Source organism: Triturus cristatus, chromosome 4_1 (assembly GCF_964204655.1).
Source record: "Triturus cristatus chromosome 4_1, aTriCri1.1, whole genome shotgun sequence".
Classification (NCBI taxonomy): domain Eukaryota; kingdom Metazoa; phylum Chordata; class Amphibia; order Caudata; family Salamandridae; genus Triturus; species Triturus cristatus.
Window position 1 is genome coordinate 634,692,660 of NC_140585.1, and position 24,433 is coordinate 634,717,092.

Genomic DNA, 24,433 nt, shown 5'->3' on the forward strand with positions numbered 1-24,433 from the left:
ACGCGTTTTGGGACCCCCCTTTTTTCTCAGCCCCCGCTTGACGAATCCCCCCGAGACTTTCAGGGTAGGAGCGGAGCGCCCCATTAGTTTTGAAAATTTCGCGAGCATTCGTCGACCGGGGCCAAAGTTATTCCAAATAGAATGTTGCGGATTTCCTATGGAAACAGGGTCCTAACTATAACTACCTACTGGCGACCGCCAGTAGGTAATATATATATATATATATATGGAAAAAAGGGTCGCACTCCCGAATTCGGTGATTATGTTCTATTTTATTTTAATTTTGCAGGTATTCCCAAAGGCCACATCACTGGTGACATCTAATATTACATCACTGATCACATTATCCGGTGACAGAGTGTTTCTAAAAAGTTTAAGAATGTTAAGGATTATGTAACTTACCCTGTAAGCATCTGTTCTTGGTATGTACAGTTGTAGATTCAATTGCTTTGCATACGCCTGCTTGATATATTGTCATAATAACACAACTGATCCGCTAGATGCATCTATACAAATTATTATTTGTTATCTTTTGCATCTACACATCCATTCGATTACATCTTGCAGCAGTAGCTGCAAATCTTCAAAACAGACTTTCATCCCTATTCAAAGTTCCAGTAATTAAAGCCTTTATGGAAGGCCTCAAAAGAATAATACCATCTAGGGTACCACCTGCACCTGTCTGGAACCTTAACATTGTTTTCACAAGGCTTATGGGTCCACCTTTTTAACGTTTACACAACTGTGCATCACCATTTCTTTCATTACAGGTTGTTTTTCTCATTACTGTCACTTCACTAAGACGTGTTGGTGAGCTGCCGGCATTAACCTTCGAAGAACCCTTCTTTCAACTCCATAAAGATCGAGTGGTTCTTCGTACAAACCCTAAATTCCTTTTAAAAGTGGTCTCTGCTTTTCATATTAATCAATCAGTTGAGTTACCTGTGTTCTTCCCTCAACCGGATTCAGTAGCAAAAATAGCTCTACAGACACTATGTCAAAAGAGCACTATTATACTATATTGATAGGACAAAAATGGTGCGCATAACAAAACAACTTTTTGTTGCCTTTGACACACCTCATAAAGCTCTAAAGCTTGTATTTCTAGATGGATTGTTAAATGTATACAAACTTGTTATGTTAAAGCTAAAAGAACTTTAACTAGACCTTCTAGAGCACATTTTACTCACAAAATGTGAGCACCTATGGCCTTTTTATGCAACATTCCCATAGCTGATATATGTAAGGCAGCTATTCATGATCTACACCACGCACATTTACCAAACATTATTGTGTGGATGTGTTAGCACGTCAGCAAGCTAATGTAGGACAAGCAGTGCTAAAAAAAAAACATTTTCAAACAACTGCAACACCCACTGGTTATCCACTGCTTTGGGAGAATACTGCTATACAGTCTATGCATGCCTTACTTACCCTGTAAGCATCTGTTCTTGGCATGTAGAGCTTCACATGTGCCCTCCTCCTCCCCAGACACCTATGGCTGTTGCAGTTCTTACATAGGCATGGACATCTCTATACTACAATGCATTCTCACCCTCGTGCGGGAAAACAATCTAAAAATGGAGTCGAAGCCCATGCCCATTATCACCACAAGGAGGAGTCACCTTACCTCGTGACTGGAAAAGACTTCTTCGAAGAATAACAACTTGCAAACATCCGGCTCAACACTAGATGGCAGGAGCATGCAAAGCATGTGTATCTACAGCACCCATGCCTCAAACATCTATCTATCTATCTATCTATCTATCTATCTATCTATCTATCTATATATATATATATATATATATATACACACACACACACACACACACACACACACACACACACACACACCAAGGTGTTTTAATGAATCAGTGGGGGTATGAGTGCCCGTTTGGATGATTTAGGAGGTGCGTGACTGACTGCATAAGTGAGTGATTATACATGTCTCAGTGAATGTATGGGTGAGTGACTAATTTGAGTGAATGTCTGTATCAGTCTGTCAGTTGATGTGTAAGTGGCTGCATGGATTGTTGAGTAGGTACATTAGTGGCTGTATGGGTTATTGATTAGCTGTCGGAGTACGTGTAAGGGTGCCCGAGTGTCTGTGTGGGTGGATGACGGTGTGTGCGACTCCCTGCATGGATGAGTGAGTGGGTGAATCAGTGGCTGTATGGGTCTGTGAGTGCATCTGAGGGGCTGTGTGAGCGAGTGTGCGTATGGCTGTATCGGTCAGTGAATGGATGTGTCAGTTCTACATAGATGAGTAACTGCATATGTGAAAGACAGTATAGAAGAGTGTTTGAGTATATGAGTGACTATCTGTGAGTAAGTGATTGTGAGAGTGTCTGTATGGGTGAGTGTGTGCTTGTGTCAGTGACTGTATAGGTGAGTGAATATGTGTTAGTATTTGTATGAATAAGTGAGTGAGTGTGTATAACTGTACATGAGAATATTGGTGTGGAAGTTGGAGTGGGTGTATGAAAGGTTATATAGGGGTGCGAATAGGTGCGTGAGATTTTGTGGATGATGCCATCAGTGATGTCAATGACCATGTCATGAGTGATGTAATACGTGAGGTCATAAGCAGTGACGTGCTGGAACGTGAGTTACAGTTAGCTCAGCTAACCAGAACTGCTAAATTTCTCTGGTTTTGTACGAGTGAAATATCAGCCTAATTATAACGCCCCTGTAACCTTTGGTTTTTTCATTGAATTGCTAAGGTATTTTTAATTCTATTTCCTAACTATAACGCCCCTGTAACCTTTGATTTTTTCAGTGAATTTATTAGGTTTTTCAATTTCTATTTCCCAATTATAACGTCTATGTAACCTATGATTTATTTATTGAATTTTTAAGGTTTTTAAAATTATATTTTCCATGTAAAAAGGCTCTATGAGGAGTATTTTTATAGGCTTTCATTTTTCCTTTACATTTTTTACGTTCGCGACGCCGACGCCATACCCGCAGACACGTGGCGAAAACGGAAAACAAAAGCAGACATTCAATGACACGAAAACATCCAAAATAATATGTAAAAAAATCCATTCTGAACATTGCCCTGCACATATTACTGTATACATAGTTCTTCCAAATCATGTTTCAAACTCCTATTTTTCTACTAAGTTTCTTTAAAAACCATCTTTCAGACCTATTTTTGTTTTATTCGGGACTTCGCGATGACGTCGTTAACTCCGACTACCGTGCCGTTTTCATAAAGTGATAACACATGTATGCACATGTATTACTGTACATTTCAAACTCATAGTGTCCTACTGTATCTCTAGAACAACCATCTCTAAGACCTATGTTACGTTTTCGTGGTGACTCCGGAGACGGCAATGACATCAGTAATCTCGATTTCTCTGGGCACGTCACGAAAGCGTAAAACAAAAGCAGACGTTCAATGGCCACAAACCCATCCAAAAATAATCTGGAAAAAAAATCCATTCTGAACATAGCACTATTTTCCGTTTTCTCGGTTATTTGGGACGTCACGGTGACGTCGTTAACCCAAACAATCCCATCTTTTCCATGAATTCTAAAATACATATATACACACATACTACAGTATTTTACACACTAGGGGCTTCTTACAGCATTCTCTAAACTCATGTTTTTCTAGAGAGTTTCTATGAAAACCATCTCTAAAAACCATTTTATATTTATTGTGGTGACTCCAGAGATCGCGATGACGTCAGTAATCACGATCCCCCGGACACGTCACGATAACTGAAAACAAACCAGGAATCCAATAGCCACCACCACATTCAAAATGTGCTAATTATATAATTTATTCTAACCATCACAGTAGATAACTCAATATCTAAATAACTCTATATAAACGTTTATCAGAATCTCAATATCTCTAATGAATCACTGATTTTTTTATATTTCCACCAATATTCACGACGATGTCGATAGTCGCGATGTCCCCGTGATGGTACCAAGAGTCTGCACTAGCAGGCGCGGTGTAGTCGAGAATATCTTGTGCGGTTAAAAAAAAAAAAAACACAATTTGGGACACTTCCTAAAAGCAGAAAGAACAGTAAAGTGAATAAATATCAACCATGAAGCATTTAGATGCATATTGTAAAGGCCCCTTAGTCAGGATCCAGCAGTGACCCTTCTTCCTGGTCCAAGCTCGAATTGCTGCTCTCTCATTCCTCTCCATCATCTCTTGACCCCATGGAACGTGTCTCAATCCTTTCAACGATTCTTCGCCATTTTTGTTGTGGCGCTCCTGCTAGTCGATGCATGAGCTATGGGGTTGCATTGGGTGCAGGCCCGCAGTTTCAACTCCTTCCTTTACACAACCTAGGCACAGGCAGACTCTGGAGTGCCTTGAAGTTAAATATTAACTTGAGTGTGAACAGTAAAGGAGAACGTACTGGAGCTCCATTTCTCTCATTTTGTGCTTTACCTCCTCAAGGGTCTTCCCATTGTTTTTATATCAGTTCGGTAGAACGTGAAAAGAACATGATCTGGGATGATTCAAAATGTATCTCTCTTCTCCCTGGCCATCTTTAGGGTTGTGTCTCTGTACCTTTATTTGAGGTTTCTGGCATCTAATAGTTGTGGAAGACTTCAAGTTATGGCCTTTGTGATAGAGCTCTGTGGTCCTTGCAATCACAAAACAGGCAGAAAGGTCTTCACCAGGGATCGGGTATCCGGATTCAGTCCTCCAAGAACTTCTCTGGGTGTTCACCCTCAATTCCCTCTCACATATCCACAATCCACAGGTTATTTCTGTGTGCTTGGCCGTCTGTCGCCCCCATTCCAGAGAGTGGAACAAAGCCACAATTCGCTCAACTATGGTCTGCATTAATTTCACCTCGCCCTCTCGCTCTACAACACTACCCTCAACCTCCGTCACCCAGTCAACTTCATTTCGGAGGTCTTGTCTTTGGAAGGCCATATCTATCTCCACTTCCCTGATGATGTTTGCTACGGCAGTTCTGGTGCCATTAACCAAACTATGTGAACACCCGCATTAGCCCTTCATCAATAAATGAGATCGCAATACAATGGCATGAGTAGGGGGGGTCAAGCACACATCCAGACATCACTGTAAGTCCAAGAGATGTGATTCGGATACAGGTTCCAACCATCATCACCAATGAACAACTCTTTCACCCCTGTTTACACCACAGACACCCGCTTCAGGAAGGCTACCCCAATAGGGTATCACAGGGGGCTTTCAGTGCTTCCCTGCTTTCCAGAGCAACTACATTCTTATCCCAATTATCACTGTCCTGCCTTAAAACTCCTGCCAAATGTAAGGTGATGGCCAGGGGTCACTAACCTAGATTTTATTGTTATGGCCAACACCTTTTATTTAAATGATTGGACTGAAAGGAGAGCGAAGTTTGACAAAGCACACTAGTATGAACACAAATATTTTTATTCAGAATAAGTAGTGAAAGGTTCATGAAAAGAATAAAGAGAATCAAACAATCATTTTGATTTTCTTAGGGAAAGGTTATAGAGACTCTGCCTTACATGTACATCTAAACAATGAATCCATAGCTTTCCACATAGCCTAATTTTTTCTTTTTTTCTTTTAAATGTCTGCAGTTGTCTAAAACTTTAAATCTGTAAAAACGACAATGCTAACTCAATTGCAAAGTCTGTCGACGGTACAAGGTCTGCATCTTTGCTGCTCGCAAAACTAGTAAATCCTAGAACTCACAAAAAGAGACACTGTTTAACAACAGTAGCCAAGACAGTCACCTTAACTGTGTTGCAAATAGCACAGACAAGTTATAAATTCAACAGCATTTTAGTAAGGGGAATCATACATACAAGAACATTGCTTTTAAGGGGAAAGGCACAGTTTAATTGAAAAGAAGCAATACTTACTTTGAAAGAAACTGTACAACAGCCCAAACACCACCATACATTAGCCCTTTAATGAGCCAGGAATCAATGTCAAGGTCTGCTATGAAACCAACCAACCAAATGACCAGGAAAGGAGTACCCAACATCACTTTCTGTCGGAATTCCTGATGAAAGAAATTGTACTTCATTAACTTTTCATTCTTTACACTGGATGAATTCACCAAATCGTTTCTACAATCCTTTTATTTCCTGCATCTATTCAGGCTGGAGCCTGTTACTAAATTGGGATCCACTTTATTTAAAACATTTTCCGATAACCAATATTGATTTTTTAACTATAAATATCACCACAGTATATGGGGAAATCAACAAGTTAAGATCACAGACTAAACATAACAGCAAACCTATAAATTCTCTACCTTGAGTTTTCTCTTTACTGGCCTACATAGGCAGAACCCCCAAACCTTTAACATATAATAAAAGGAAAAAAGATGAAAAATAAATCCACAGCACACACAAATGTATTCTCACTACCATGAACTTTAATATGATGCTCTACACTGTGATCAAACTTAGGCTTCCTTTTTTGAACAGTGGGAGGATTTAGAAATTTGCCTGACCACGATAATTTTTTCTATCTGAAGTTAAGACAAGACCATCACACCTATTAAGTCTACCTTCTTTTTTTTTTTTATTTCTTTGTATATATGCTAAGCCATTTATGCCTAAACAATGATAGTAGGTGCAAGTCTCATCTATACAAACTCCTACTGGATGTATGCCCTGTGTCCCAGCATGGAAAATGCCTGTAAATAGGGAGGCTATGCCCCAAAAGCAACTAAGATTACGTGGTAGTTGCCTTAACTTAGAAAAGTGGATAGTGGACTGATATTTACAGATAGCTGGCCCTCAATGGTGTGCTCTAGCCATACTTTCAACCCAAAATACATAAACTATAAGAAACCTGAAGCGTTAGCCTATTGAAATGTGGGAGAAATGCTGCAGAGTCACACATGTCATTTTGTCAAATGCCCCTCCAAGCAATTAAATCATCTTAAAAATCCGAGAACTTAAACATTAAAAATGTGCGCTTTGGTATGATAGAGTTAGCTCCTAACGGATTTCCATCATTAGAGTGCATGGTTTTTCATCACTTAGGTGGCACTCAAGGTGACTTCTAAAAATTTTCCTCCAAAGAACTCTGCTGTCTGTAATAAAGCAATGTTTCCCCAAAAACATATGAAGGCGTGCTTACATTGTAAGACATGCCATATTACTGCTGATGGTTCGTGTACCCCTACCTCCCAAACCATCCCCATGAAATATACCCTAATGAGCACACAATCACAAAGAACATACTATACAATCTATCTACAACCAAAAGTAAAAAGTAGCACACACTTTGATATGCATTGGACAATCAGACAGCATAGCAGCTATGTTCACCTCAATTAACTCCACAGGCTATTATGTGGACCAGACCAAAAAGAAAAGAGAAATTGTAACCACCCTACCATCTCTCAGTGGGGCAGAAAATATATACTTAAGGAGCTTAGAAGCTTAGAAGACCAGTACTTACAATTGCATTATTAGCAGTGCCACCAAATTAAAAATGCCAAAATAGAAACACAGATTACCTATCCCAAATTCTAAATTATACAAATGTATTTTTCTGGCTAGGAAAGAAGTTTCAGTATTCAAACTCTTTTAGTCGCTAACATCCCATTTTATCTGGCAGAAGAAACATTGCTTCCCTAATATGATGAGAAAAAAAATATGAGAAAAAAATATACACAAAATCTTACAATGAGGGAGTGGGGATACTCGAGATCAAACAATTCTAGTATAAATAATGCTTTCCCAATAAATTCACAGAAACGTAGTATAGTAATTAGGATTAACAATAGTCAACCATAAAAAAAGAAAGAAAAATACAACCCAACTAAAATATACCATACAAAGTCTGGTGGTTTTGGACAAAACGAAAAAATATTCAGAAGCCACCAGTTAAGACCTCTTTTAGTATAGTGATCTTTCACTCTGTTCTAACAATACAGTATCTTATTAGTTAATGTAGTCTACCTGTGGTAATGTGAGTAATAGTCTATAAAACATTTAATGACTAATGTACAGAAAAGGTTCTTTATGTGGAAACCATTAACATAAAAGAGAAGCTTAAAGGAAAAGTTTGCTTAAAACACTAAAATATGTTTTTGTTAAAAGTAATAATTATTCACCTTATCAGCCTTTAACTTCTTGAGAAATGATGGATTATCATATCCTTTTGCTTGCCTTGCTTCCTGCAAATGGTTGATCATCCAAACATTTTTTCTCTGCTTTGCTAAATCAAGGGGCGATTCACTCTGCCAAAGAGCAAAACAAGAGCATTCATCACGTTCAATAAAAACACATCGTAAAACAGTGGTCCAGAACATGTTGCTCTTGGCACCCTAAAATGTGTTTTTTCCTGTGAATTTACGGAAAACAGCAAAATGTAATAGCCAACATAATATGGAAATTAAAAATGAAAATTTCAAAATGTGCGGACATGACAATCGTGGGAATTGGGTACTTAAAACAAAAGAGGCAAAATCTATCTGGGCAATTCTGGATATCTACATGCCGTTACAGGGGCCCTATGGAAACATGTAACATGCTTCTGAGGCAGATGCAATTACAATGCAAAACAATGTTCTACTTCAGGCAGTAGTGAGTTTGGAAGGCGTGCATAGTATTACGGAAGTTTTCAAAGGAGAATATGCCAACACACGTATCATGAAAACTGGAATCCTGAAAGCTGTATCAACACTGATTAAGAGGCCCAGATTTCTAACAATTTGAAAGTACTTAACCTACTTGTGCAATGATTTGTATTTTTAGTATTTCTAGAGTGCATTAGAGCAAAAGGCATCAAAGCGCTAAGGAAGGAAGAGAAGAAAGTGAACAGTGACAATCCGAAGCAGGGAAAGGCCCTCTATATCACCACCCAGACTGAAGCCTAATCCGAAAAAAGCCACGTTTTAACTTGCTTCCGAAACAACAGGTGTGAATGTAGGCTTTTGATATGTCCAGGAAAGGAGTTCCATAGCCTGAAGGCCGCCACTGTAAAAGCGCGTCCCTCACCACCCAACCTGGCTTTCTTACATCGCGGAAACGACACTTTACACACATAACGTCCAGCTGTACTCAAAGGTCTCCCAGGGAGATACCAATTCAGGGCTGTCCTAAGATAGCTAGAACCCTCCAAGTGGAGGGAATTATGTGTCAAGCAAAGCGCTTTAAAGGACACCCGCTGCTTACAAGGCAGCCAATGAGGAGATCTCAATCCTTCCCTAACAGAGGAGTGTTTGGGTACTCCCAGGACCAAGCATACGGCCGCATTCTGAATGGTTTGGGGGCTTGTTTAATGAGAGTTGATTGACGTTAAGATACAGGCCATTACAGTAGTCTAAGTGGGAGATGATGAGTGCAATGACCACTGACACCCTGAGCTCTTTTGGAAGAAGAGGCAGTATTTTCTTCAAGACCCCCAATCATCCAAAGGCAAGAAGCTAACTGTTCCATTGACCTGGGTGTCGAAGTCAAGGTGTTATCAAAAATCATTCCCAGGTTTTACGCCGCTGTCACTGGAACACATAAAGTAACCCACGTTTCCAGACACCAGCGGGGAGTCCAGATGGAACTGTCCACTCTAAACACCACAATCTAGGTTTTCTCCCCATTTATTTTGAACCAGTTCTCCCTCATCCACCTGCTAATCTCCTGCATACAAGCCCGAAACCTGTTCACTATCTTTTTCCAGCCATCGGAGATGGGAACGATGATCTGGTTGTCGTCCGCAGAGGACGACACCTGGAAACCGTAGGAGCGTACTAGTTTCGCCAGAGGTGCGAAATACAAGTTAAATAAGGTAGGGTTTCGAGATGACCCTTATGGACCCCACGTGGAAGCTGAAAGGATGCTGCTATGAAATCTTCACAACTGACTGTGATTGTTATATCACACAGGAAGGACTCCAACAACTTAAGAGCCACATCCTTCAGCCTAGACTGCCGAAGTCTTTGCACAAACACTGATGGAGATATGGTGTCATAGGTTGCTGACTGGTCTAGCAAAACCAGGATAGCCACATATTCCCCATGAGGATTTATATATGCATGAATCTAAGGGCACTGACTTCATACAGGGAATAACTCATTAATTATTATTACCCTTAGAGACTTGTTGCCAATGCTCTGTTTTATTATACAGTACTGACCATGTTGTGATTGGTTTATTGTTTATACTTCTGGTAATTCTTATGCACTCTATGAAAAACATAGGTTTGTGGCACCCTTGCTTGCCATAGCAGTTCTTCTTGGTAGTTTGCTAAGCTGCTGAATTTGCAATCAGAGGAACTGGGTTAATATCCCAATTCCAGCATTTGGCTGGAAGTCACAATATGCGATACTGGTTTACCAATAGTGATAATTGGCAAATCACATAGAGCCCGATTAAGATCTTGGCAGATGGGTTACACTGCCAAAACAGTGACAGATATCCCGTCTGCTGAAATATAAATCCCATAGGATATAATGGGATTTATATTACGGTCGACGGGTTATCCGTCACCGTTGTGATGGAGTAACCCGTCCACCAAGATCTAAATTGGGCCATTTATCTCAATTTTGCCTAAAAGTTCAAATACATGTGAAATTTAATTCACTAAAATGTTATATCACTATGAAATTCAAAGGCACTCTGTTTCTAGCCAGCTACATTTGCACAATGTAAAAGTAAACAAAACATTCAAATTTTATGTTTTCACAAATTTACTTTAAATGTGATACTGAGTTACCCAAACATGTATTGGAGAACACCAAACATTGTTTGTGTACCAGTATTTAATGCTTTGCATAATTTACCATAATGACTGGTCACCTAAAAAGCATAATTAGTAGTTACATTTTGTGAGAAAGTGGCTCTGTATATACTGTTCCAAAATAGGTACAGAGTCCACAGTCCCCAGAGGTTTGACAGAGGTTAAAGTTAGATATAACCTTACTCTCTAAAGTGGTAGCTTGGTCGAGCACTAAGGCAGTATCAGAGGACAGTGTAAAGTATTTGTTGCACACACTCAGTCAGCAAATGGTCTCACACACTCAATAACTGAACTCTAGGCCAATGGTTTATATACAAAATATATGGTTGTTTTATTTTAGAACCAACAATAGTTCTCAAAATATACTTTCTCAAAATGAGATGTTTTAGTTAAATACTTTTGCAAAATGCAGCTGATTTTTGTAGGTAATATTTACAGGTTGTTGCAATAGGCAACACAATTTCAAACACAATAATACATTGAGCTCAAGTTATGTGCACTTAATTACTTTCAGGATTACTTTTCTAACTCCAGGACTGGATCCTAGATTCAGTCCTAGGACAGTTCTTGGAAACAAGTGAGTAAATTCTATTTAAGTTACTGTTGTGATTTTTAAACAATATTTTGCTATTTTAAAAGTTGACACTTGTTCAAATTATCAATGTTATCCTATGGAAGGAAATTCACTTAGCAGGTAAGTGGGGTTATGAGTACTTTTTCTAGGTCAGTGTTGGATCCTAGATCCAGCACTAGGGTACCACCTGTAAGCAGTTGAGAAACTGTGTTTAAGTTATACAGGCAATTTTTAAAGAATATTTATAAGTTTGCAAAATCGACACTTAGAAGAAATTTCAGAAAAGCAGACAATGGTTTCCTATGGGTGAAAATTCAAGTTACGGGTAAAGTATGTTCTCAATACTTTTGTAATCCAGTGCTGGGCTCCTAGGCTCAGCACTGGGGCATCAATCTAAAACAGGTAAGTAATAACGTTTACACAGTTGGTAAGATTTTTGGAGAATATTTGTACTTTGCAAAAATCGACACTTAGAAGAAAAAATGGTTTCCTTTTTTTTTTTTTTTTTTAATTTTATTAGTTTATGCACATGCAAAATTTAGGCAATATGTACATCTCCAGTAGTAAAACAGGAAACGGCCAAGCACAACAGCAATGCAAAATAAAATTAAGAAACAGAAGAATTATATAACCCAAAAGGCAAAAAAATATATAAAAAAGATAAAGATCAAATCTATATACAATCGCTTCTAACCATTTAGTGATCGGGGACCAGATTTTTTGGCCCCAAATTTGTTTCTTAAAGCCACGTCTTTTGTAAACAGAAAGTTCTAAATTATATAGCCGAAGTAATCTTAATCTCCTATTGCAAAAAGTAGGAGCATCAGCGTTAATCCAGTGAGTGGTTCTACAAAGTCTCGTAATAAACATGATGATAAAAAGAAAGCTGGCTTCGGCACTTTCACGGAATATTCTTTCCGTCTCCCCCTCAACCCCAAAAATTACCAGCTCAGGAGTAAGTGTAACACGGGTTGATAGAATTAGGTTTAGAAAGTAATTTATATCTTGAAAAAAGTTTCTTAAACCTGGACACGAAAAAAACATATGTATTGAATCAGCCCCATATAATCCACACCTATCGCAAGAATTACAACAGTTCCCCTGAAAATGAGCCCATTTGGAAATTTTGGCAGGGGAATAATACAGATCAAAAACCGACATGAAATGTTGCGATTTCAAACTACCAGACAAAACAACTGAGTTTGCCAGTTCTAATGATTTAACCAGATTTATGCCACCTTTATCTAGTTTCCTTTCCCACCGAGCACATTGCGATATTAAATCATCGGGAAACTCCGTCAACAAAGTCTGATATATTACCCCAATACATGATTGTCGTAGCAGCGTTTCAATTATGTTAATAGGATCTAAATTCCCCTGACCCATTTGTAATTTAGAGCCAAGAAAACTCTGAATTCGTAGAAATTTGAAGAAATCACATTTAGGGAGGCCAAATCCCTTCTGTAAAAGTGTGAATGGCTTCATGCTACCTTCTTGACTTAAATCACCAATAACCGTGATCCCTAAATCAGCCCATCTAAACGTAATCCTATCCTGGAATATGGATGGTAATAGGCCATATGCTGAAAGGGGGGTGTTTAAATTGATATTTGATATTTTAAATTGCTTGCGAATTTTCTTACATACAGAGTATGCAGATGTAATCATTTTAAATCTAGTTTTCTTATAGTAGCTGGGTTCCAGAAACTTAACTAGCCTTTGTCGAGCATGTTCACCTAAAAGCATCTCATAAATTGTAGGGTTAGTAGCATCTGATCTAACTGTTTTGGCAGTCACAAGTATCTCCATATCTGCAATAAAGCAGCCAAATTATATAATAAGAAATTCAGCATACCCCAACCTCCCCCTTAATCTTGGGAGAATCATCCATTTTATTGCTCTTCTAGGCCATAGGTAGCTCCATAAGAACCGAAAACGGATCTGATCAATTTTAGAATAAAGAGAGGGTGGAAAAATTAATGGAATAGTTCGAAAAAAATATAAGAATTTGGGAAAAATAGACATTTTATTAACATTACATCGGCCATATAGTGATAAGTGAAGATGGTCTACCCTTTCCAGAAAAGTGCTAATAGTATGAATGATAAGTAATATATTAAGTTCAGGAATGCGTTCTACATCCGGTGTTATTTTGACCCCCAAATACGTAGCCTCTGGAGTTGTAATATCTAGGGGGGCGGGATTTATCTGAATGTAGACATTGCGTTTTGTCCACGTTCAATTTATATCCGGAGAAATCACCAAACCGTTTTGCACAGATATCCACAGCAGGGAGAGCGAGCCTTAAATTGCTGGTAAAGATCGCTGTTGTCGGCATAAGCCATTGTTTTATATGAGATATTTTTCACAATTACGGGCTCGATATTCGTTTCCCTTTCGAGTTTTTCTAAAAAGGGATCAATATTAAGCAAAAATAATAATGGAGAACAGGGGCAACCCTGTCTGGTGCCCCTGGAAATACTGAGTGTTTGTGAGTTTTGTCCAGATATGCGAATAACTGCTTCCGGTGATGTATATAAGGCTTAAATGGCTTGGATAAATTCAGGGGAAAATCCCTTCCAGTGCAGAACAGACCACAGGAACCGCCAGGAGACCTTGTCAAACGCTTTTTCTGCGTCTAACAGGATCATCCCAAGCAGAGATCCCGTGGCCTGCGCCCAATCAAAAAGGGCAATTGCTCTCTTAATATGGTCCGTGGTATCTCTTCCCGGGATGAACCCGTGTTGTCTAAGAGATACTAAAGGAGTTAGAGCAGTGCAGAACCTAGAAGCAATTAGTTTTGCATATATCTTGCCATCAGCTGTAATGAGTCTGATCGGCCGGTAAGAGCCTGGATTAAGCTCCGGTTTTCCCTTTTTCTTAAACACTATGATCGTAGTCTTTTGCCAAGATTTGGGAGTCAGTTCCCGTTGAGCTAGCTGAAACAACGAAATTAAAATAGGTTTCAGCATTTGCCGAAATATCCTGAAGAACTCAAGGGGGATTCCGTCTGGCTCAACTGCTTTGCCAGATGCTAGAGATAAGATTGCGGCCTAAATTTCATCCCATGTAATTGGGGAATTTAGAATCTCATTTTGTTCCACAGTAACTTTACGCGTGGTTATTCCAAAAATTTGAAAATCCCATAATACGGTCAACGGCAGCTTCTTCTTCGGCCGTATAGAGTTGACTATAAAAATTATGAAATACTTTTAGTATTCCTTGCGGGGTATCCACAATTTGATCCTGCTTATCCTTTATCCTACTGATACCATTAGTCACAGCTCTTTGTTTAATGTGTTTAGCCAGAAGTTTCCCTGTTTGCTACCCAAATTCGAAAATATCGGACCGGTATTGTATATATTTGGAAGCAAGCACTTCAGCATAATGTAAATGTATTTTGGATTTGATAGCAGAGATTACATTTAAGCATTCATCAATATTTTGAGCAGTACTAATCTCTCTAATAAGCTCTACCTCTGCTGCTGTCAGTTCATCAATCCAAGATTTAATCAAATCTTTGGTCTTTTTCTGGAGATATAATGAAAAGCTGAGTGTTTCCCCGCGTAAAGCGGCTTTAAATGCATCCCATACAGTGGTTTCGGGGGCAGTGCCTTTATTAATATTAAAAAATTCAGAAATCCATTTAATATGTTGGCAATAAGCCTCTTCCAGTAGGAGTTTTTTGTCAAATGTCACTGCATTTAAATTCCTAGGGAGTCCATATAATGGCATCTCAATAATTAATGGATTATGATCAGAGATCAGTCTTGGATATAAGTTAATGTTAACTTTATCTGCTAACTGTTGTGAGCAAAAAAAATAATCAAGCCGTACTAGTTTATGTGGTGCAGACAAAATAGTATATCCGGGCTCTCTGGGTCTATTTCGGTGCCATATATCCACTAAGTCATACTCCGTAGCTAGGCCCTGTAGAGCCTTAAACGTCTTATTCTTACGGCCAGAATAAGGCATGCCACCAGCTAAATTAAAGTTGTGCTCTAAATGAATATTAAAATTGCTGCAAATAACCAAAGGGGATGGCCAAGAGGCTAATTCAACATTAATATTGTTCAGAATTTCTGGATCGTCTGAATTGGAGCCATATATAGAGCAAATTGTGAAAAGAAAGCCGTGAATATCTACAACAAGGATCACCCAGCGTCCTAGTTGATCCTCTTTCTTACGCCTGCAAACAATAGTCCCACGTTTCGCTAAAATTGCTACCCCACGAGTGATGGTACCTTGATGTGTACAATCAAATAGATCAAGGCCCAGATCTCTGAGCCAATTGCGATTGCACCAAGAGATATGGGTTTCTTGAACACAGAGTATTTCTATTTGTAACTGCTTAATTACTTTAATGGTCATTAAGCCCACAGATATTAATGGTACAAATAGAAAATGTATCCCTAGCCATTCTCAATATGAAGTGGCTGAATATCCACTTGGCCTAAAGCAAAGTTACCATGAAAATTTTTGAGCATTGCTGAATTCATCATTATAATAGTTGTTTCTCTATTCAGGTAAAGATATACATACAAATTGGATAGATTAAATAGATTAAACATGCCATGTGCTCCCCTTTCCTCACCCCCAACCGATGTGCCCCACCCTCCCAAAAGCTCCCACCCCCTTCCCTCTCCCCAATTCACGAGGCATAGGGAACCCAGTCCCTGGTGATGTCAAGCGAGACTCAAACCCAACCAGCGTAACCCCCCCCTCACTGAACTAAGACTAAGCCGTTGCTGTTACTGATGAATACCCCTAGCAGAGCTAAATAGAGGACAAAAATTCTTGAGCTTGAATCTCAGACAAATAAAAAGTGAGTTTGCCCTTGAAAAATCACTTTCAGCTTTGCAGGGCTTAGAAGAAAAACCTGAGCCCCTTTAACTTGAAAAGCAGGTATCAATTGGCGCAAGAGCCGTCTTTTCTCTACGGTAGCCTGACAAAAGTCAGGTCGGACAAAAAAAATCACACCCCTTGGCCTTGCGCTTTTTATCGGGTCTAGCAAGATCATATAGAGCTTCTCTAGATAGAAAATTATTAAGTGAAATAAGAATCGCACGAGGTCTTTGTTCAGTTGATACACCGGTTTTCTTGCGGACATTAAAGGGGAAGCGATGGGCCCTTTGAATTTGTGTTTGCCATTCCCAATGTTGAAGTTCAGGAAATGCTTCGGCGAAGAGTTCCTCCACAAATTGCCGGACATCACCACCTTCTTTCCCCCCGGGAATACCAAGAACGTGGAGATTATTCCGCCTAGCACGATTTTCAATATCTGTCTATTTCCACACAGTATCATCCTTACTAGATTTAATAGTTTCTGGGATCTCATTGCTGTTCAAGCTTGGTGAAAAAGAATGATCCCATGTCATTGAACCAGCTGCCCCCTTGGATTGATTCACTGATGCCTCATTCTCCTCCTCCCAGTGTAAGCTATTACAGTCACTTTCATCGGCAATTGAGTCATTGACTGAATGTTCATCACCGGAAGAGTGGGAGTAATCAGAAAGGGAGTAAAATCAGACAGTTTTCAGAGAGGACTACAGGTCCCATAATGCACTTGGTTTGGCGTGCTAGAGTGTTTGTACAGTTGTTGTCAGCTTGGGAATCTCTGTAAGCAGGCTCTGACACCCCCATGCCCACAGCTGTAGTCAGTTCACCGATATCGTGCTTCAGGGATTCCACAGTCACCTCAGGTGCCGGTAGATCAGCTGGCAAAGTTACAGAAGTTTGCAGCGTCATCTGAGGTGAAATCGGTACTGCAGCAGTGGATATTAATGATGGCATGTCGGTGGACATTATTGATGGCATATCGAATTTCCCTTTCTCATTGCGCTTGGATATTGTCACTCTGTGTTGTCTCTGTGCGCTTTAAACAGGGCGGGAACAGTTTTAGCGCAGTTCTTGCTTTGTTCCCCAGCCCACGAGGGACCCCCCGCGGGAGTACTTACAGAGCAGCGTTTATTTGTTTCAGGATTCGTCTTGGCATCCAGAACAGGAACAGATTGCAGTTGTTGACCGCCTACGGAGTTGCCTGGGAGGCCACGGTTCTTTGCTCCTTTCGTCCCGGTCTTCGGCGGCATCCTTTCAGGCAAGTACACACTGCGCGCAGACAGGGAGACAGCACTGAAGGCTTTCCACGGCACCAGCTGGCACGGCAGCGGCACCCCCCAGAACCAAGACCAGGATCGCCAAATCATCCGTAGGAGCACAAGAGATATTGTTCAGGGGTTTAAGGGTCAGGAGAGGAATTTTACATCTGGAGGAGGTAAACGAGTCAGCTCACACAGCCACAGCAGCGGCCGCCATCTTGCCCCCTGGTTAGAAGAAATTTCACAGAAAAACAGTGAATGGTTTCCTATGGGAGAAAATTGAGTTAGTGGTAAGTACGGTTGTAAGTACTCTTCAGGGTCAGTGCTGGGCACAAAGATCCAGCACTGGGATCTCTCCTAATAGTAGGTGAGTATTTCCGTTTTCGTTACTCGGTTGATTTTAGGTGAATATTTTAAAGTTTAGAAACTCCACAATAAGAAGAAATTTCAGAAGAAACCACTCAATGTTACCCTATGGAAGGAAATTGGGTTATCGGCTTTTGGGTAAGTACTTGACTGGCAGAGTTAAGGTTCTGGGCACAGACTCAGGGGTCTCCCAGGGTCAGGTAAGTACAGTTGTTACACCCTCAGCGGCACAGGGGCAGCCGGGTGCAGAGTGAGTTAGGCCCAATGTTATCCTATGGGAGGCAGGGGGGCCTTGGTTGGTGGCTGCTGACTAGCAGGCCACGTGGCTGTGGAAGCTGGGCTCCGCGTCACTTGCTCAGGGCAAATGGGGAAGTAGGTAGGAGTAGAAGTTACACTGCCAGGGCCACTCGGGCAGCTGGGTGCAGGGTGCTTTTCAGCATTCGGGCGCTCAATGGATTTCAATGGGAAAGCTCCTGGATGAACAAAGGCTGCAAGCTCAAGGACGAAGATACTTCATGTGCCACCACCACTTCGAGAGGAAAGTTGGGTAGTTGGAGGATAGGAAGGTACCCAGGAGTTTGGCACTGGGGACAGCAGGGCTCTGGGTGCAGGGGTGCCTTTTGGTGTCGGGAAATCTTACCCTCTGTTGATCGTGGTTGGGGGGGTACCTGGTTTTGAGGCTGCAGGCGTCGTCAGGAGCATCAAGGTGAATCCTTGGGTGCCGGATTTGGGGTCTTTTTTCACTCCGGCACAGGCCAGGCTTGGCGGGTGCAGAGTGTGCAGGGTTTGTGGTTCCGGGCTGATGCCAGGAGTTAGAAACTTGCTTTGAGCAGAGCTTCTGCTCATGGGAGTCCCAGATTGCCAGAGTCACAAGGTAGCCAGGTCCTCCGGGGTTTGTGAGGTTGCTGGCCACAAGAGGTGCCGGGATTTAGCAGGAGCAGGTTCGAGGGTAGACAGGCCGGTAGGGCTGGGGCCAAAGCAGTTGGTGTCTTCCTCTTCTTAGCAGCTGCACAGAAGGTATTCTTTTTTCTTGCGCTTCTTTGCTTTTTCGGAATCTGGAATTTGAGGAAGGAAGGTTCAGGGTGCCTCTAAATACTAGATTTAGGGGCGTTACAGGTAGGCAAAGGGCAGGGACCAATGGGTCCCTGCCCTGGGGTGGGTACACCGCCTATCCTGCCACTCTCCTGTGGGAGGGGGGCAGTAGCCTAGTCCTGATTGGGTAGGGCTTCCCATCTTCAAGATGGCGAGAGCCCGGAGATGTGCTTCACCTCGCCTCCCTCACCTGAGGAGTGGGGTTGGCAGAGGGTGGCACATCCCCTTACTTGGGGTTTCCGGCCAGTCTTCCTGCCACAGTGGGGGTCAGGACTGGTGGGGGCCAGTTTGCTGGGTACAGCAAGTGGACTGAAGAAGCTCACAAAGGCGGCATGCCTTTGAAGCTTCCCTATGCCCATCCTGTGGGAGGAGACCTAGCACCTCGCCCAGGATGTGCATTGTTGCAGGCCCAGGAGAGCGGGGGCTCTCCACCCAGGGGACCAGCAACATGTCTGCTGTGTGGCAGCCTAGGCAGCCTCCCAGACAAGACGTGGATTGTGTGTTAGGTTTCAGGGGGCATCTCTAAGATGCCCTCTGTAGTACTTTGTACATTAAATCCCACACTGGCATCAGTGCGGGTTTAATGTGCTGAGAAGTTTGATACCAAACTTCACAGTCTTCAGTGTTGCCATTATGGTGCTGTGGAGTTCGTGTTTGACGAGCTCTCCGCACCATGTACTCTTAAATGGCAGCACTGCACTTACAGTGCCCAGGAATGGACCCGGGTACTGTAGGGGCACAGGGCACATGCTCCTGTGCCCACACCACTGGCATAGGGCACCCAGCTACACGGGTGGCTGATGTATGCCAGGGCAGTGTAGGTTGTGGGCATGGCACACAGGGATGTGTGCCATGTCGACTCTTGGTTTTGTCTTGTACCCAGACACTCAGCCTGCAAGGGCAGTGTGTGTGTGATAGGGTACAGGGCCTCTAAGGGTGGCATAATAAGAGCTGCAGCCCTTAGAAGCCTTCCCTGGTCACAAGGCCCTGGGTACCTAGGGCTGACATGTGGCCAGGGTTTGCCAATTTGGGGTTTTAGGTTAGGAACATAGGCCCTGGGCACCTGATTGGCAGGAGACCAGGGCACACTCATTCAAAGTACATTCAGCAATTCAGCAAAAAGTGGGGCATACCATGCAAGAAAGATGGCACTTTCTCACACATTTCCTAAATTAGGCATATGCCACCATGCCATTTACAAAGTGGTTTTTCAGATCAATTAATTTTTTACCAAAGTACTGATGTAATGTGCTCCAAAAACACACTGTGGCCCAAATTGTTCCAAGAATTCATTGGAATGAAAGCCCTAAATCTTCAAAGCCTACCTGATAGCTTTAGCATGTTGTAGATTGATCTTTAAGTCAAATTACAACCAGTGTTGCTGACCTAAAGTGTGTTGTCAAATGCATTCTGCCATTCTTTCAACTTTTTACCAATACTTTTATATGAATACTTCTTGTTGCTCATCATTTTAGTTTACATTCAAACATTTCTCATTGCCCAGTAAAGGTTATGGACCCCTAAGGCAAGTATTAAAAATTTGAAAACTATGCCAGCCATCATAACAGTAAAGGATTGAATGCCAGTCATGGGTTAATTTCAACAACAAGTAACTGTCCTGCAATAACTATGAATTAAATACTTTGTATGTTTTAAAGTAAGATTCGAAAAAATGCTCACAATCTCATGATAAAACAATAAAAAATGCTTAAGGTGAAATACACTGTAGTCTGCAAATAGTGTCTAGAATAAAATGTCTGCTTTCAAGGTCTAGCAAATTCTAGCTAAGGGCAACAAAAAGGGTGAGCACAGAGCTTTTCAGTGGCTTGTAACATCCATAATAGACAGTAAAGAAAAACTTAGCGACATGCCATTCAGCTTGAGAAGCCGTGGGCAGGAGTGGTACTGGATCAATGGCATAGTTATGAAGAATCCAGGGAGAGTTCAGGGGACAAAAGAAGCCGAGGCTAAAGGAGCAAGAAATCCCAAGGGTAAAAAGGAGCAAAGTGAAGGCGGCTACAGGGTGAAATGACTGTTGGTGAACGGTAGTCATTTGGGATGCGGATTATGCAGGTCTTTTTTCTCCGCCTTCCACAAGGGATACTAGTGTACTAACAAGGAGCAAAAAAAAGTACAATATAGCATTAAGGTTTCAAAAAAATATATCTGCATCAAAATTAAAGTGAAATGAAGGTAGAAGTTAAGAAGTCAAATGAATGCATGAAAAAGAAACAGTTACATTTATGGAGATTCTCTTACTCCAGTTCCTCACTTGAGTGTATCCTTACACTTGGTGGGGAGACTATGATCTGCTTCTCAAAGTATTTATAAATTCTAAGCTTCTGTTTGCTAATACCTTATGTTAGAGTTTTCATGCAATGTTCATTTAGTTTTTACCATTATTAACACTGTGTAATGGATTTACTCTTGAATATCCATATACACACTGAAATGGTGCTATTGCCTTTGAAATTATTTTTGTATGATGTGTAAATGTACCTTTGCCTGGCTAATGCTACCTAGGCCTCAGTTAGACCTCGTCACCATCTTGTTCAAAATTGAGGTTTGTTTTATTTTCATTGCCGCTGACCTTGCTGTTCTGGAAGAAACTTTCCAAAATGGACACAGTAATGTTGTAGTTTCTCAACCTGCTTGAAATTTCGGCCTACCCCATCCTCTAGCTCACAGTTCTGCTTTCAATCACAATACTTTGCTGCTGTTCTTGTAACTACTCTGTCCTGCCACCGCAGGATGACATTAGCATAGAGAGGGCAGACTCAATATTCATGTAGTGGGATTGTGCTTAAATGGTAAGGAAATCTGACATTTACAAGAACTGTGCTCTGATTTACTAGAAGTTTAATTCTTTTACTCACACCATGATTATTTTGCAGAAACTAAGGTTTTGCTATACAAGAAACGGAATATAAACCACAGATTTTGGGGTGAAGGAGGGCAGAAGGCTTTCCAATGATACCAGATTTCTTATTGATTTTGCTGTCCATTGAAACTTAGGATATTTCTTGATTCTGCTCATATTTCAATATACTGACAGAGCATTAATTCCAGTGATTCTTTATGCATATGCATTTTATAATTTGTGTTTTACCTTTTGAATATGTGCAATAAATCCTTAAAAATGTCTCTCTGCCCTAAAAGTCATTTATTTAGTTTGTCCCGAATTTTTTTGAGAAGCTAAACTATGCCTTATCTAGGGACACATGGCCTCAAGAAATTGAAGTTTAACTCCGCCGCCAGCACATCCATCAGTGGGCATGCTATTAAGGTGACTTTTAGGCAGTAGAATATTCAGGGGATCCCGGTTTCCAGAAAATGCAAGCACACACATGTATTGTCCACCCTCCGCTCAGCATTTGTACACACTTACCATACTAATTGTTTTGAACTGCAGCATACTAGTATGATGTTCTTGACTAATTGCAGAGTTGTAGACAAGGGAAGGTGGAATAGGAGAGACACTACGGATGAGTAATTGATTCGACCATAAATGTGACATTACATTACTTTTACAGCTTGAGTTTCTTCTATTGCCCAAGAGTGATTTAATTTCACAGCATGAGAAAATAAATGGAGAAGGAGAAAGACTGAATTGGGGAGCCAATATTTCAGGTAAACAAGTTTCTTAAGACCTCTTGGATAAATTGTTCAGAGAGGACCCTTCAGAAATTAGGGGCTGATGTATCTACAAAATTATTGCAAAAAGGGATTGCCAATTGCGCGCCAACGTTTTGTGAACCAACTTATCTACTAATAGGTCGTCTGACAAAATAAAGAACCGCAGAGGCTGACAGAACCGGCTGTCTGATTCAATCAATCAATATTTGTTCATTTTGGGGAAAGATCCCATAAAACAATATTAAAAACACAAATTATATTACAAATTTATACATTCATAAAAACAAGATAAAAATGATTGCAAATCCAATTCTAAAAATCATAGTCTGGCTGTAATATGCTTCTACACAAGGAAGTGCCCAGACAGCTAAAAATTACTAATAGCACAGAAAAGGAACAATCCAAAGTCAGAATAAAAATGCAAAATATTGAAATGGAAGCAGGTGAGCCAAGTGTTAGAGTGGGAGCCCAGGCCGCTTCCTTTGATACCAGACAGCAAGTAGAAAACAACTTAAAGTAAAAACAGTAAGAGGGCTGGTGGTTGGGAGTATTCTGGAAGCAGCTTTGTGCTGCCTAACACTTAAGTTCATGCACTGTGATCTAATCCAGGTCCTTCAAGCCTTTTTTTTATAACGCAAAAAACAGTTAATAGTCTAAGTCCTCGATTGTCTTTGCAGATCGAACTAAGGGCTAGTCCCTCTGCCTTTTGCTTCCATTTACTGTTGAGTCTTCCAATCAACAGAGTGCCCATTATGAACTTGATAAAGAATATGCTACTTACCAGTATGCATCTGTTCTTGGCATGTAGAGCTGCAGATCTACACACTATGCATAGATCGCCATCTAGTGTTGGGCCCGGATGTTTGCACTTGTTTTTGTCCCGGAAAGTCTTTGGAAGTCACGAGATAGGTGACTCCTCCTTTGGACCATAGTGTGCATGGGCATCGGCTCCATCCTCGGATTGTTTTTCGCCAGCAGGGAAATGATGGAGCTTTGTAAGAAACAGGAAAGATGCCCATGTATGCTGTATCTAAATAAGATAATACTGGAACAGATAAAGGTAGCCGGGGAGGTGGGTGGGAGTGTGTAGATCTGCAGCTCCACATGCCAAGAACAGATGCATACTGGTAAGTAGCATATTCCGTTCGAGGCATGTGAGCTGCCGATTACACACTATGCATAGATTGTATAGCAGTATCCCCTCCTAGCAGCGACTACCAGTATCTGTTGCAGTAGTTTGAAATAGTGTTTTAAGTACAGCAACTACACAATAGTGTTTTGTAAATGCGTGCGGTGTAGATCATGTAGCTGCTCTGCAGACATCATCTAAGGGAATGTTCCCTTAAAATGCCATTGAAGCCCCTATCTTTCGTGTAGAGTGGGCTTTAGGAGGAACAGATCACGTACGTTTTGCTTTGTGGTAGCAAATTTGTAGTCATTTGACAATCCACCAAGCTATCCCAGATTTTGATATGGGGTTGCCCTTGTGTGGTGGTGAGGAAGACACGAAAAGTTGTTTGGTCTTACGAAAGGGTTGTGTTCTCTCGATGTAGTAAAGCAATGCTCTTGGCATCTAAGGTATGAAGAGCTCTTTCTGCGACTGTTTGTGGCTGCGAGAAGAATACGGGCAGCTCCACAGATTGATTGAAGTGGAAAGGAGAAATGACTTTAGGAAGGAATTTAGGATTAGTTCGGAGAACAACCTTATTATGATGCATCTGCAGAAAGGGTTCCTGAATGGTTAGTGCTTGTAGTTCGCTAACTCTTCGCAAAGAAGTAATGGCTACTAGGAAAGCAACTTTCCATGTTAAGAATTGTAGCTCACATTTATGTAGAGGTTCAAATGGAGGACCCATTAGTCTTGTGAGAACGAGGTTTAAATTCCACACAGGTGAAGGTGGTACTCTGGGGGGTAATTATTCTTTTGAGGCCCTCCATAAAGGCTTTTATGGCAGGTACTCTGAA

The 24,433-nt window shown here is 41.0% G+C and overlaps 1 protein-coding gene across 1 annotated transcript in view; it reads right to left on the reverse strand.

The window, feature by feature from the left end:
• Window positions 1-24,433, reverse strand: part of ZDHHC17 (zDHHC palmitoyltransferase 17) — a 505,513-nt gene that overhangs the window by 263,908 nt on the left and 217,172 nt on the right. The window contains exons 8-9 of the mRNA XM_085653012.1: window positions 8,079-8,204; window positions 5,863-6,005 (exon numbers count right to left, since the gene is read on the reverse strand). Coding sequence (XP_085509138.1) covers window positions 5,863-6,005; window positions 8,079-8,204 — 269 coding nt within the window. The remainder of the gene's footprint in view (window positions 1-5,862; window positions 6,006-8,078; window positions 8,205-24,433) is intronic.